The sequence below is a fragment of the Calypte anna genome, chromosome 9 (assembly GCF_003957555.1).
Source record: "Calypte anna isolate BGI_N300 chromosome 9, bCalAnn1_v1.p, whole genome shotgun sequence".
Lineage (NCBI taxonomy): Eukaryota > Metazoa > Chordata > Aves > Apodiformes > Trochilidae > Calypte > Calypte anna.
Genome location: NC_044255.1, coordinates 5,038,945 through 5,051,688, shown reverse-complemented (window position 1 = coordinate 5,051,688; position 12,744 = coordinate 5,038,945). Strand labels below are relative to the sequence as shown.

General features: G+C 44.5%; 1 protein-coding gene across 1 annotated transcript in view; it reads left to right on the top strand.

Annotated features, from left to right (window-relative positions):
• Nucleotides 1–2,053: 2,053 nt before the first annotated feature.
• ARHGEF4 (Rho guanine nucleotide exchange factor 4) overlaps nucleotides 2,054–12,744 on the top strand; it is an 87,489-nt gene continuing 76,798 nt past the window's right edge. Inside the window, exon 1 of the mRNA XM_008500864.2 lies at nucleotides 2,054–2,347. Within this exon, the coding sequence (XP_008499086.2) occupies nucleotides 2,161–2,347 (187 nt within the window). The 5' untranslated portion in view covers nucleotides 2,054–2,160. The remainder of the gene's footprint in view (nucleotides 2,348–12,744) is intronic.

The window sequence follows — 12,744 nt, the reverse complement described above, 5'->3', positions numbered from 1 at the left end:
GGGCATGACTGAATTCCTGAAAAATTGTGTCAGCAGGTGAAGTGAGATTGTCTGAATATTACTTACTGAAGTGAAACTTTCCCATGGGGCAATGAGTGAAAAAGAATATTCTAGCAAAACCTGAATGGTTCTGGCACTCACTGTTCAAAGGTGCAGGACTACAGAAGAATCCAAGAGAGACAAAAAAATGTAGCAGATATTTAGGATCAGGCTGTCCAGGACTCAGGTTAGCTGTGCAGTCAGATCCTGCATCTCTAGTTGGAGTACACTGTTGTAACAGCAACTTAAGTTAATTTTTCTCTCTGGAGTCACTAGAGAAGAAATTTTCTTACATAGATTTAAAAAAAAAAACAAACAAACAACCAAAAAAGGTGGTTAGCGGTGGTGCAGTTTAGAACTCTGATATAATATTGTGCTTTCCACAACCTGCCTTTCTAGTGTTCTTCCTCTCTTTCCATCCTATTAGCAAATGCCTGTGCAGGACGTACATACACTGTACATAACTCTGTAGCACTTTCACCTAGGATTACAGCACTCTTGTCTCTGGCACTGATTAAACATATATTGGTATTTGCCAAGAGCATTCGTTCCAAAGAGTTGTAGAGCTAGCAGGGGAATAGTGGGAGAGATTTAAGCAGGTTGGGGGCAAATATCTCCCAGGCTAAGGAATTTGCCACAGAGCCTCTGTGAATAATGTCAGGTTTAGCATTTGAGTCAAGGAGAGGTACCTGGATTTAACTTCTCGTGTACCAAGCATGGATTTCAAGGAGCAGGGGTAGGATAATGAGTACTGAAATGTAGCCTCTTCTAAGCACCTTTCATGTCTGAAAAACTGCTCTGTCCTGTCCTCAACACTCTGCTCTCCCCATCCACAGAATGGGGGTCCACAGCTGCATTTATATTTGTTGTTAATACTTAGCTTGCCTATCCCCTCACTATTATGGTCCAGAAGTGTTTCTCTCAGTTTTTACTTCACTGCAGGCAGTTCTAGGAGGCCCTGGCAGGATCAGCTCAATGCAGAAGAGTGGTTCTACTGCAGTCAAACAGAGAACATATTTTCATTTCTCTATTGTGAGGCATTAAACCATAATTTTTGATTTAAATACCCAAATCAGAAGATACTCCATCTAGTCCCCTGCTGATCTGGATGGTCTCACCCCCAGCAATCTATTTCTGTTCCTACACTTATCCTGGTAACATAAGTGTTAATGTTTTCTGCTCCACATGGTAGAAGCCATTATTTTGAAATTTTCTGAAATTATTTTGGTGGTTTGACAAATCTGCCAGGATAAGGCAGGTGTTTTACTGGAGTAGCAGTCTGGAAATGTCCTTTATCATAAAACTTCAGTGGCATCTCCAGGCTGGTGTTAAACTCTACAGGAATTTCTGCATTCTGGGGAAGCCAGTATTCTTTCAGAATAGGGGACACCTTGAACACAGGTTAGGTAATGAGAATATAAATTTTCTAGTTAAAAAGTAGTTAGTGATGCTGTTTCCCTTGGGGCTGAGGTCTCTCACAAAGATCCCACACTGAAATAGTGACCACCCCAGGTCTACAGTCTGGGAGTGGATGCTAAATGATTTTTCAAAGCTCCCAGATTCAACTTTCCCAGCTCTCAGCCTGTGCTTTTCTGGCTTTGATTTCGTGTTGAATTCTTCTTCTGAGTACTTACAAAAATAGTTTTTTAATAGCAGCAGCCACAGCCAGTTCTGAGCATGATTAGTGTATCTGTGGAGTCCTTTCCGAGTTCTCAGGGGAAGCAGCTAACACAAGGGCTCTCTCACTCGGGCGTTTTTAAAACACATGAAATGCTTCTATTCCCACCCATTTATATTTTAATCCCACAGTTCTGCTGAATTAGGAGGGAAGCTCTCTGTCCCACCCTGGCTTTTTAATGCCTTGAAATCAGCTTTAAGGAAATTCAGCTGCAAGAAGCTGCAGCTGAGAGCAGTGGAGCTGCCACCGAGGGAGCCTCCTTAGTGGACCCCTATGATGTCAGGGATGCATCGAGGCAAGCAAGCAGAGAGGAGGAGAGGAATCCAGCTCAGTCCTCAGGCAGCACTGCCAGGTACCACTGCCCTGGCAGCAGCTCCCCACCACTCTACCCATTTCCTCCCCCAGCAGAGCAGAGCCCCTGGCTCTCCCTCTTACCTGCCTGCATGAGGACCCAGCAGTGCCCCAGTGAGTCCAGTGGGGCACACAGTGGGGAGAACTGCAGCAGCAGTGGGAGCTCAGGGCTCTCACCAGGCTCGGATTCAGACAGCAGTGGGGTGGTGTGTGGTGGTGCTGGGATGAGAGGTGTCCTGTCCAGGTACTGGAGCTTGGAGAGTCTTCACTCTGCCACAGGTAAGCTGGTTGTTCCTTTTTTTCTTTTTTCTTTTTTTTCAAAAAAAAGGGGAAAAAAAGCCCTCACTGCTTTCTGATATTGCACTGACCTTGAGAAGCAAAATCAAACCTGGAAAAAGTATATAATTTGGAAATGTAGTCTTTTAGTCATGAGAAATAATGAAGATACTCAGTGTGTGCTCGTTGTTCCCCTTGCAGACTCACAGCTAAAGCAAAATGACACAGACCCTTAATACACTTCGTAAGTCAGACAGCAAGAAATAGTCTCTTAATGGCTTTGGAAACAGTGCTTAGATCTCTGTCTGGTTAAATCTGTGCTTTCCTTTTGGATCAGCATTTATTTCAGTTTGGTTTTACAGCACGCAGTGTCAGAGCTGGCATTTCTGTGTGTAAGTGCCAGTGCAGAGTACTGCTGCCTCTAGAAAATGTCCAAGTGAGGTGCTGTGCAGCAGCTGGGAGCTGGGTGGGTTTGCATTGCTGTGTACTGAGAGGGAAAGACAGGTCCCTGAGCCAGCTGCTCAGGTTCAGGTTCTCTTTTCCCATCCTTCATTTAATTCCTTTTTGAAGCAGAGGTTTGGGAAGCGTGTTCATGCAACCTGGATTTGGTCTGGCTTAGCCTGCCCCTGGATCTAGCATTCTAGTTTTTAATCACTGATGTGCCCATCTAGGGTTTATCTGCACTGCAAGCAGGGGAAAGAAGCTTTCTCGTTCCTAACTGATACTAGGAAAGGAGTCTGGCAATTATTTTAATGCCCCCCCAGTTGCTGAGCTGTTCAGTTTGTTTCTTGACTGTTGCTGTTTAGAGAATTTTTTTAGTGAAGCTGTAGGAAATTAGTTCCTCTCAGATAAATGCAGTCAAGTGCCTCCAAGGCCACCAGTGCCTGTCGTTTCCTTAGTAAAATTCCTTAGTGCTACCAGCTAGAGGCAAGGCTTGGGAAGAATGTTGAGTGTAGCTCTGTGTAGTCTGCTTTAGCTGCAGAAAGTCTTCTGGTTCCATCCCCTACTGTGTGTTTGGAGCTGCTCAATAAGATCTCTGCTGCTTCTCTGGAGTCTCAAGTGAGAGTGACTGCACTGCCATATGGAGAAGCACCACAGCCAGGTGGCCAGCCTGGCTTTCCAACCCACACACAGGGCCTGCTAGGTGGCCAGCAAACATTAAACACCTACAGTGTGTCCTGAGAATTCCAGGGGCAGGAAAAAAGGCTTAGGGTGAGATAAGGCCATTGATGTTCTGGCTTGGGGAAGGTCTGTGCTGCAAATGCAGGGAGATGCAGTTCTGTGTCTAAGTAGCATGTGCTGTCTCAGTTTCTTCTGTAACTGGGAATGTAAACAATCCCTAGCACAGGTCTGACAGTGGCATGGAATAACCCTGGCACAGGATCCTTTTCCATGCTGCTACTCAGAGAGTGACACGTGGGGCAGCAGTGGCGATTCAGTCCCCTCTGTCCTAGAGGATTTGCTGCCAGCTGTTCTCCAGGGATGCATTCCCAGGCTTAATCAGGTCAATTGATACACATGACATGCAGTGCTATAAAAGAAGGTTGATAACAAAAGCAGGCCTTGAAGTGAAGTCTCTTTTTCTAAATGCTCTTTTATTTCATATCATAGAAGCATGGAATGGTTTCGGTTGGGAAGGACCTTAAAAGCTGATCCAGTTCCAACCCCCTGGCATGGGCAGGGGCACCTCCTTCTGGCACCTCCTTCTGGTTGCTCCAAGCCCCATCCCACCTGGTCTTGAGCACTTCTGGGGATGGGGCATCCTCAACCTCCCTGGACAACACGAAAGAATTTCTTCCTCGTTTCTAACCTGACCCTACACTCTGCCAGTTTGCAACTCTTACCCCTTGTCCTGTCATTATATGCCCTTTTAAAAGGTCCCTTCCCAATATTCCACAATATTCTTGCTCCAAAGGGTGCAAGTTATGGTGTCATTTTGTGGATGCTGCACAGATTTAGCAGGACTTGCAGATGAAACAGAATGGAATGGAACATGGTATGGACAGACTGGGGGCAGGGAGAAACCAAATTTATGTTTCATAATTACAGTATTGCTATAGCAATAGAACAATAAAAGCAGATCACTGCACTGCAGGCTCCTCAAAATCCAATGGTTGGTGTCTTCTCCTGTAAAGGATGTCTGAGCACTTTGCCTGTAACTGCTAACAAAGTGCAAGTGATAATTAGAGTTAAACCTTGCAAAAGTATTTTGAATCTGCTCTATGAGTATTCTTTGGATTAAACCAAGGCAGACTGTGGTAGTAGAACTGTTCCTTGCCAGCAGTCAGCTGGAGGACTGGGGCAGAGTTCCTTTAAAGAATGTGCTAAATAACATTTCTGAATGGTAAAATCTAACACACTGATTAAAACAAACAAAAAAAAACCCCAAAACCCAGCAGAACCAGTGCTGGCAGTGCATGATAGTAGTGGTCAGTAGTATGCAATATGAAATCAGAATTACTATTCTAGTGGTAACTGGAATGCATAGCAGTATCCTCACCTTGGAGGGGCAGGGAGTCTCCAGCATGTTAGTGTGGTTCATGTCAAGAAGTAGGGGGAGAAAAGGTGTAAGCTGTGGGGAACTGCTGGGAGCTGCCTGATGGGGTATTTAAAAAGGGCTGGAAGATGAGTTGGTATCTTTGTCTGCTCTAAAGGGCTTCTGCATTTCCAGTAGTGGTTTTAAGTCTGGAGAACTGGACTTGTCAGGCAGGGTTTTGCCTTTATTCTCCCAGTGTGCACATAAACTTGTCTGCTGGGATCTCCATACTGAGTCTGTTGCTGTCTGAGACTTCATTAGAAATAAAACTGGCTCTAAGTGACTGAAAAGTGGAGGTGAGAACTCTTCGGTGCAATTCCAGTGCATCTATCTGAGTTTATCTTTCATGTAATTTAGGTCTCATGAGAGTGAAGAAACATCTATGTGTGTTTATAAATGTATGCATTTAACAGGTGTGATTTCAGAAATGAAATTTACATCCTCTGTGTAGACATTTTCTGAGGGTCACAAGGGGGGAAGAAGCTCCCTTTCCTTCATACTCTTCCTTTGCATTCATTAATGAATTTTGATTCCTTTTGTTTTGGAGTTGTCTTTCTTGTAAATATATTCTGTTCAATATCTTCATTGATGATTTAGATGAGGGGATTGAGTCCATCATCAGCAAATTCGCAGATGACACTAAGCTGGGGGGAAGTGTCGATCAACTGGAAGGCAGGAGGGCTCTGCAGAGGGACCTGGACAGACTGGAGAGTTGGGCTGATTCCAATGGGATGAGGTTTAACACGGCCAAGTGCCGGGTCCTGCACTTTGGCCACAACAACCCCATGGGGAGCTCCATGCTGGGGACAGGGTGGCTGAGAGCAGCCAGGCAGAAAGGGACCTGGGAGTCTGGATCGACAGAAAGCTGAACATGAGCCAGCAGTGTGCCCAGGTGGCCAAGAAGGCCAATGGCATCCTGGCCTGTATCCGGAACAGCGTCACCAGCAGGTCCAAGGAAGGGATTCTGCCCCTGTGCTCAGCCCTGGTGAGGCCCCACCTCGAGTACTGTGTCCAGTTCTGGGCCCCCCAGTTCAGGAAGGATATCGAGGTCCTGGAGCAGGTGCAGAGGAGGGCAACCAGGCTGGTGAAGGGACTCAAGCACAGACCCTATGAGGAGAGGCTGAGAGAGCTGGGGCTGTTCAGCCTGGAGAAGAGGAGGCTCAGAGGAGACCTCATCACTCTCTACAACTCCCTGAAAGGAGGTTGGAGCCAGGGGGGGGGTTGGGCTCTTTTGCCAGACGACTTTCAACAAGACAAGAGGGCAGGGTCTCAAGTTGTGCCAGGGGAAATTTAGGTTGGATATTAGAAAGAATTTCTTTACGGAGAGAGTGATCCGGCATTGGAATGGGCTGCCCAGGGAAGTAGTGGATTCTCCATCCCTGGAGCTATTTCAAAAGAGCCTGGATGTGGCACTCAGTGCCATAGTCTAGCAACCGCAACGGTGGTTCAAGGGTTGGAATCGATGATCTCTGAGGTCCCTTCCAACCAGCCAATTCTATGATTCTATGATTCTATGATTAATCAAGAGGATACAGAATTGAAAGAGAACTCCCATTGTTACAGCATGAGTTTTCTGCAAATTCCATTTGAAAGAATTATGCAGAAAACATAGTTGAGATTTGTGTTAAGTGAAAAATTCTACTTTTTTTAGCATCAGTCTAGCATTTTTGGTCTGCATGTCAATACACATTACATTACATTACATTACATGAGGAAGCTCTCCTCCCTGCAGCTACATAGAAACATGAAGAGAGGAAATGCTTTGCAGATCTACCAGGCTCTCCATCTGAGGATGCCACAGGACTTGATAAGCATAAATAATCCCCACAGAGGACCTAAGAGGCTTTTGAGGGTTTGTGTTGGATAGAAGAAGAGGTACAGATAGTTTGGCACTTGCTGTTTTTAAATAGTTATGAGTAATTTCCAAATGCTTGGCCAGTGCAGTACTCCAGTAAGGAAATGAGAGGGAGCTGGGGTTGCTCAGCAGTTCGGAAGATCAAGCCTCAAGTATCTTAAAAAATGGAGACATGAAAAAGATGGACAAAAAGATGTGAGGCCCCCAGATGCAAGGTGACCCAGTCAGTGATTCCGTGGCACTATGGGGATGCTAACACTGGTTTCCTGGGGAAGATTCTGTCCCAGGCTCATTTTGCCTGTATCCAACTCATCACTCTTGTACAGCCCTACTGAGCAGTGTGTTTCCTTCAGGGTATTCCTAGGTTGGAGTTTGGGCTCTCTGCTTTTCCAGCTCATTTGTTGCAGGTCCCTATCTCAATGATATGTCTTGTTTATGCTTTTGCTTGTCTAAGTTGGGCAAGACTGGAAATAAAAAAAATTAAGGACAAAGGGGGAATCAGAACTTGGTGGACTAGCAGTTGCCATAGTTTCCTAAAGACACCCTCTGTGTATCTGTGCATATGTAGGAACTGAATCTTACAGACTACAGTGCCTCCACACAGTTCTGTGCCTCCTGACATGCACATATCCTGGCGATATGGCCTTTAAACAAACATGAAAATATAGAGTATGGGTGGGTATTTGGTTGTTTTTTCTTTAACTGAGACTGGTTTGTTTTTTTTTAAAAAACAGTTTTAAGAGATTTTTTTTCAAGTTACTGCATTACTGTGGCTGATGGGTGAGCATAATATTGCCCTGCAAAAGCTTTGCATCTTTTTTTGTTTGGCAGGAGATTTTCTTCTGATTTGGCAGGAGATTTTCTTCTGAGCTTTTCCTCTTTCCTTTTTCTCCCCATAGCCCTGCCCTTCTGGTACTGGTGTCTGCAGTTGTGTCTCATAATTCCACTGACCCTTCTTTCCTTGGGGTCACAGAGTTAGCAGGAGTTAGAGAGGTCACACCATGTGATTGAAGGTTCAAAGTGTTTCAGAATGCTTACCTCAAAATACTCCCTGTAGCATGGTGATGTTGTGTTGAACCCTTGGCTTGGCAAATAGAGAGCTGGAATGTTTCAGCTGGAATGTTTCAGCTGGATTCATTGATTGCATTGCTGCATGTCCTGTTTGTTCCCCTCCCCTCATTTATTTCCTGTTTCACCTGCCAGAATAACTTCCACTCATCTTCTGAACAACTCATTTATAAAACCCAACCAACCAACAATCCGTGCTAAATTAACTTGGATTTTTTGCTCATGTGTAATGGTGACTGATACAGTTAGGAAAACCTAAGGGAATTCCTTAACTTTGGAGGAAGAATTACAAGATGAACAATTCATGAGCTGCCCTAAAACTTAAGTAAACATTTCTTGAAAATACATCTTCCAAATAATATGTTGAGCACTGCTGAACTGTGTCTTGGCATCATCTGCACGGAGTGAGGGCATCTGTATTAATAGTGGTTGATTTCATTCTAGTGAATGCAACCTCAGTAGCTGCAAAGTGTACATAACCTTGGCCCCTGACACATTCAGCACACTTAAACATTTTTTTCACTGATGCTAGATATCCTCTAGCATCATGCTTTTCCATGGCTTTTCCATGTTGTACTTGGTTATCTCAGAAGTCTTTTCCAACTGTGGCAATCCCCTGACAAGAACAGAAAGCAGTGTTAATGTAGGTAGAAAAGCCTCATCATGTTTGAATACCTCTGTAGCAGAACCCTTTTTTGCAAGGTCAGCTGTTTGCAGTTCTAGTTACATCTTAATGTGTTGGTTTGGTGGTGTTAGCTGAGTTTCCCTTGAGATTTTTGTGTTTTGTTTTAAGAGGAATAAATGCTTATTCTCATCCCCCTGATGCACAGATTACCACCTGTGCCTACCAAGTGAGACACATTTCCATCTTTGCTGATGCTGTGTTTGCAGGGGAAAAAGGTGTCTCTGTAGGAGCACTGCCTGTGCCACTGCCCCAGCTCTACCCCCTGTCCAGGTACACCATCTGAATTATTTTCATTCTCTGCTTTCAAAACTCCCATGAAGAAGATTGTTGTTACTGCTCTATTTGCTGAGGAATATGACATTTTCTAAGGCTGTATTTTACCTTTAAAGTAACCTTTCAGGCTTAACACTTCTTTCAGGTTTGTCCATGTTTCAGTTGCTGTTATTGCTCTGGATAAAGTGAAATAGCTTGGAGCCACTTCATTTAGATACTACCAGAATCACAGCTCTTGCAGCTAGAAGCTTGAGGTGCCTCCTTTCTCAGCCTGGGTAAGCATGCAAAAGCTTGGGGTAAGTGTTCATTTGGGTTAGCTGCACCTACTTCATGTAGGTAAAAATTGCAGTGAAGAAGTAGGTTATAAAGTGCTGCCCAATAGTATGTATGCCCAGTGGTCCTGAGGAACATGCATTATTGTTGCCTACACATGATGAAGCTTTATTATTACTGCTTAACAGTTTAAAAAAAAAAAAAAGGTAACAATCAGGCCTTTATTTTTACATTACACTGTATCCTCTCACTAAGCTTGTCTGTAACCAAGATTCCTTAATAAAAACTTGTTCTCCACTTCATCTGAATTACAAAAAGTATCTTTGGAGGATTAGAGAAACATGGTTCTCTTCTGAGGGTCAGTAATCATCTGTGGAGGTTTCTTAATTCAATTGGAATCCTGCTTCGCCTCAAAATCCTGAGGTTTGTTAAACCAAATAACCAGCTCACTATTTCCTTAGTGTGCTAGGGACAAGCTGGGTGCCCTGGGCTGGGCAGGATGTGGCTTGGAGAAGGTGAGGTGTCTGCTGGAGTACTGAATGCCTTCCCAGACCAAATTCCTGCTGGAAGTGGCATGTCTGCACCTGAGAGCAGGACAGGAACCTGGCTGTGAACTGAGAGAGCCACAGCTGGCACCTGGGCAAGTGTCTGGGATGACACTGTGTGGAGATAACAGGTGCTGGCAGTGTCACTACAAACATCTGGCTCATCTTTGCCTAAATGGTTTTAGAGCTTTGCTGCTGTGCTCAGTCCCTTCTCATCAAGGAGCAGGAGATTGCCTGGACTATGATGTTGGCTCCTAAGTAACATTTATATTGTTATGTAGTACAGACAAAGAGTAAATACTGAAGCTAGAGTAATTGGTCCATTTCCAAGTCATGCTGTATCCCAAGGAGTGCTCCTAGAAGTGCATTCGTCTCACATGCAGACAGAATTCTGTACTTTGTGGCTGGCAAGTGGTAGCAATTCATGCTTCAAAGGCAGCTGAGTTCACAGAGAAATAAAGCACAGAGCAATTGTTTTCAATGTCCTTGTTCTTGGTCTGTTCATTGCTCTTTTTATCTCATGTTTGAGTGTGGGTCTATATAAACAGTCGTTCACTGGTTAAGCTTAGAATTATTATCAAATCTACCTGAGAGGTTCAAAATGAGAACTTCTAGATTCGGGGTCTCAAATTGTTTAACTGCTGATGGATAAAATTAAGGTTTCTTGCAAAATCATTCTTAAAGGCTCTAATAAATGCTTAAGTAATTTGAAATCTATTTAAAAGCACTGTTCAGATATTTGGTGCCATCCTGCTGCACTGGAAGGCCAGTTACGTGTGAGTATTTATAAAATAACTTCAGAAGGAAGGTTTTGATTCAGGAACATGAGGAAAATGCACATCTTTGATTTCACTTTAATTTTTGTCCATCAAAGAACAACATCACTGTAATGTTTCATGTTGAGAATATTTTACATAGAGATAAGACTGACTATGTTTTCATAACAGCTGGCAGAGATGTATTTCCAGGTGGGAGTGAAATAGGAAGAGTTTTGCTTCTGGCTAATGGAAATAGTTTACATGAGGTAGTTTTGAATTGGCCTCTGCTTTTATTGAATTCAGTCCTTAAAAAATATAGGCAAAAAGATGATGTTCTGGGGGGCCCAATGTTGATGCAAAATTCTCTGGTTTTATGGGGAGAATTAAGTTGTCTGTGCTTAATGAAAGCTTTGCATTTCAGGTGTTAAAAAACATCAGCATAGTGAGGACCAAGAGCATTACCCAAATGCACACGCAGAAAGACAGAACTGGCATTTAGAAGTGGCAATTCATAGATTCTTTTAAGAAGAAAAAGAAAACTCCAGGCAGCATGTGTGAACTAATGGGACGTGGCTGCTTCTTCTTGGAGCTGCTGCTGAGGTTGTTCATTGCAGTCATCTTGAGAAAATACCAAGGCATAGACAAGTTTGGAGGAGGAAAAGCTGTCCACATGATTATTGGATGAAAAAAGAAAAAAAAAAGAGCTGGGTTGAAACTAAATGTTGAGCTGTAGCAATAAGGTGGAGCTCAGAGTGAGAATCAGTCTCAGGTGCTGAGAAGATGCACCCTGAGGGATGCTGGAGCTGCTTCTGTGGTGTGACTTTCACTGCTGTCTCTCAGTGTCAGGGTTTAACACTGGCCCAGCAATGACACCAAGTGACAGATGTTCCCTGTTAATCCCCCTCCCCTCCCTGATAAAGGAAGGAGAGAGAATAAGGGAGAGAGACTGATGGGTTGGGAGCTGAACTACACAGCTTGAATGGAACAGTAATGATAAATAGGAAAAATGACTCAATCTATACAAATACACAGGAAAATTGATCCCACGTTCCTCCCCCCTCTCCCCCAATAACTCTCACATCACCACCAAGGCTGCAGGGCAGCCCTGGGAAAGTCCAGGCTGGAATCCTGGGATCAGCAGCAGTTGGGAGCTGGAGGCAGGAACACCCAGATTCAGGCTGGGATGGATCAGGAGCACAGGCAGAGGAAGGGATGGAATCCTCCCAGGATGCTGAAGCAAACAGGGAGAGGAGAAGAAGGGGAAGCAGGAAGGGGTTTGAGCCTGGTGATCCCTCCACCTGAGGATGAGGTGGATGGGATGGAATCCTCTGTTTGGTCACTTCTGGCATCTCTCTTGTCCCTTCCTGCCCAAAGGAGGGTTCCAGGTGTGACCTCTTGACTCCTTTTCTCCTTCTGGAGGGCAAAATGTTCCTCAGAGCTGAGCAGTGTCCTTGGTTCTGCTGTAACTCTAACCATGGAGTGGGATCAGTCCCAGCAGCAGACACTGCCTGAGAAACTTGCTGTTTGTTTCAGCAGTGCAGCTGCTTACAAGAGACTGAGCTGAAAGCAAAAGTACAAGACAGAAAATCCCCTTTATCCTGGCCCAAACCAGGATATTCAGGTAACATTCCCTTCTGTTCTGTTCTGCTGTCTGGTCTGGGGCACAGTGGGGCCATGCTCGGGGCTGTGTGTTGAAGGGGTCAGTACAGAGTTCATCTGAAAACCAAACCCCTGCAGTAGTCAGATCTGAGCTCAGCTGTGCAGCAGCTCCAACAGGAAGATGCCAGGAGGCTGCTGAAAGCAGGGGTATGGTCAGAGGATAAAGCACTCTCAGCTCCAGGCTCAGCTGTTTTGTGTGTGCTACAGAAGGCAAAACTGCTCATGTGGTTATTGTGCAGATTTTGCTGTATGGATTTCTCCAAGTGTGTCAATTTCTGATGATAGGAAGTGACCTGGAAAAGAAAATAATAGCATGAATTCTGCTGCTTTTGTTAGAAGCCCTGAGTAGCTTCTGAGTTGGCTCTGGCTGCTGACTGGAGTGGGGTCTGGCACTGCTGCAGGTACCTCCTGCTCAAGGCAGAAACCTTCCCTGCCTGCCTGGTAGAACCTTTGATAATAAACATTTTAAGAGAGTTTAGTATGAAAACACAGCATTACTGATACCCTGAAACAGTGGGTTTGAAATGTGGCATTCTTATTAGCCTTAAAAGCCTGCATAAATTAAAAGTATGCAGAAACCATCTGGACTGAAAGTTGTTGATTGGATCTCTCAGCTTTCTTTAGTGAGAGCAGTAGAGTTCATTTGGGGGTAGTTCTGGTCCCAGTTATGAGCTTCAGCACTGAGAGATTCTCCACAGTGCTGTAAATCTGGGGTCTGGCAGTCCCAGCTGAAGATGCTGGTAGCATG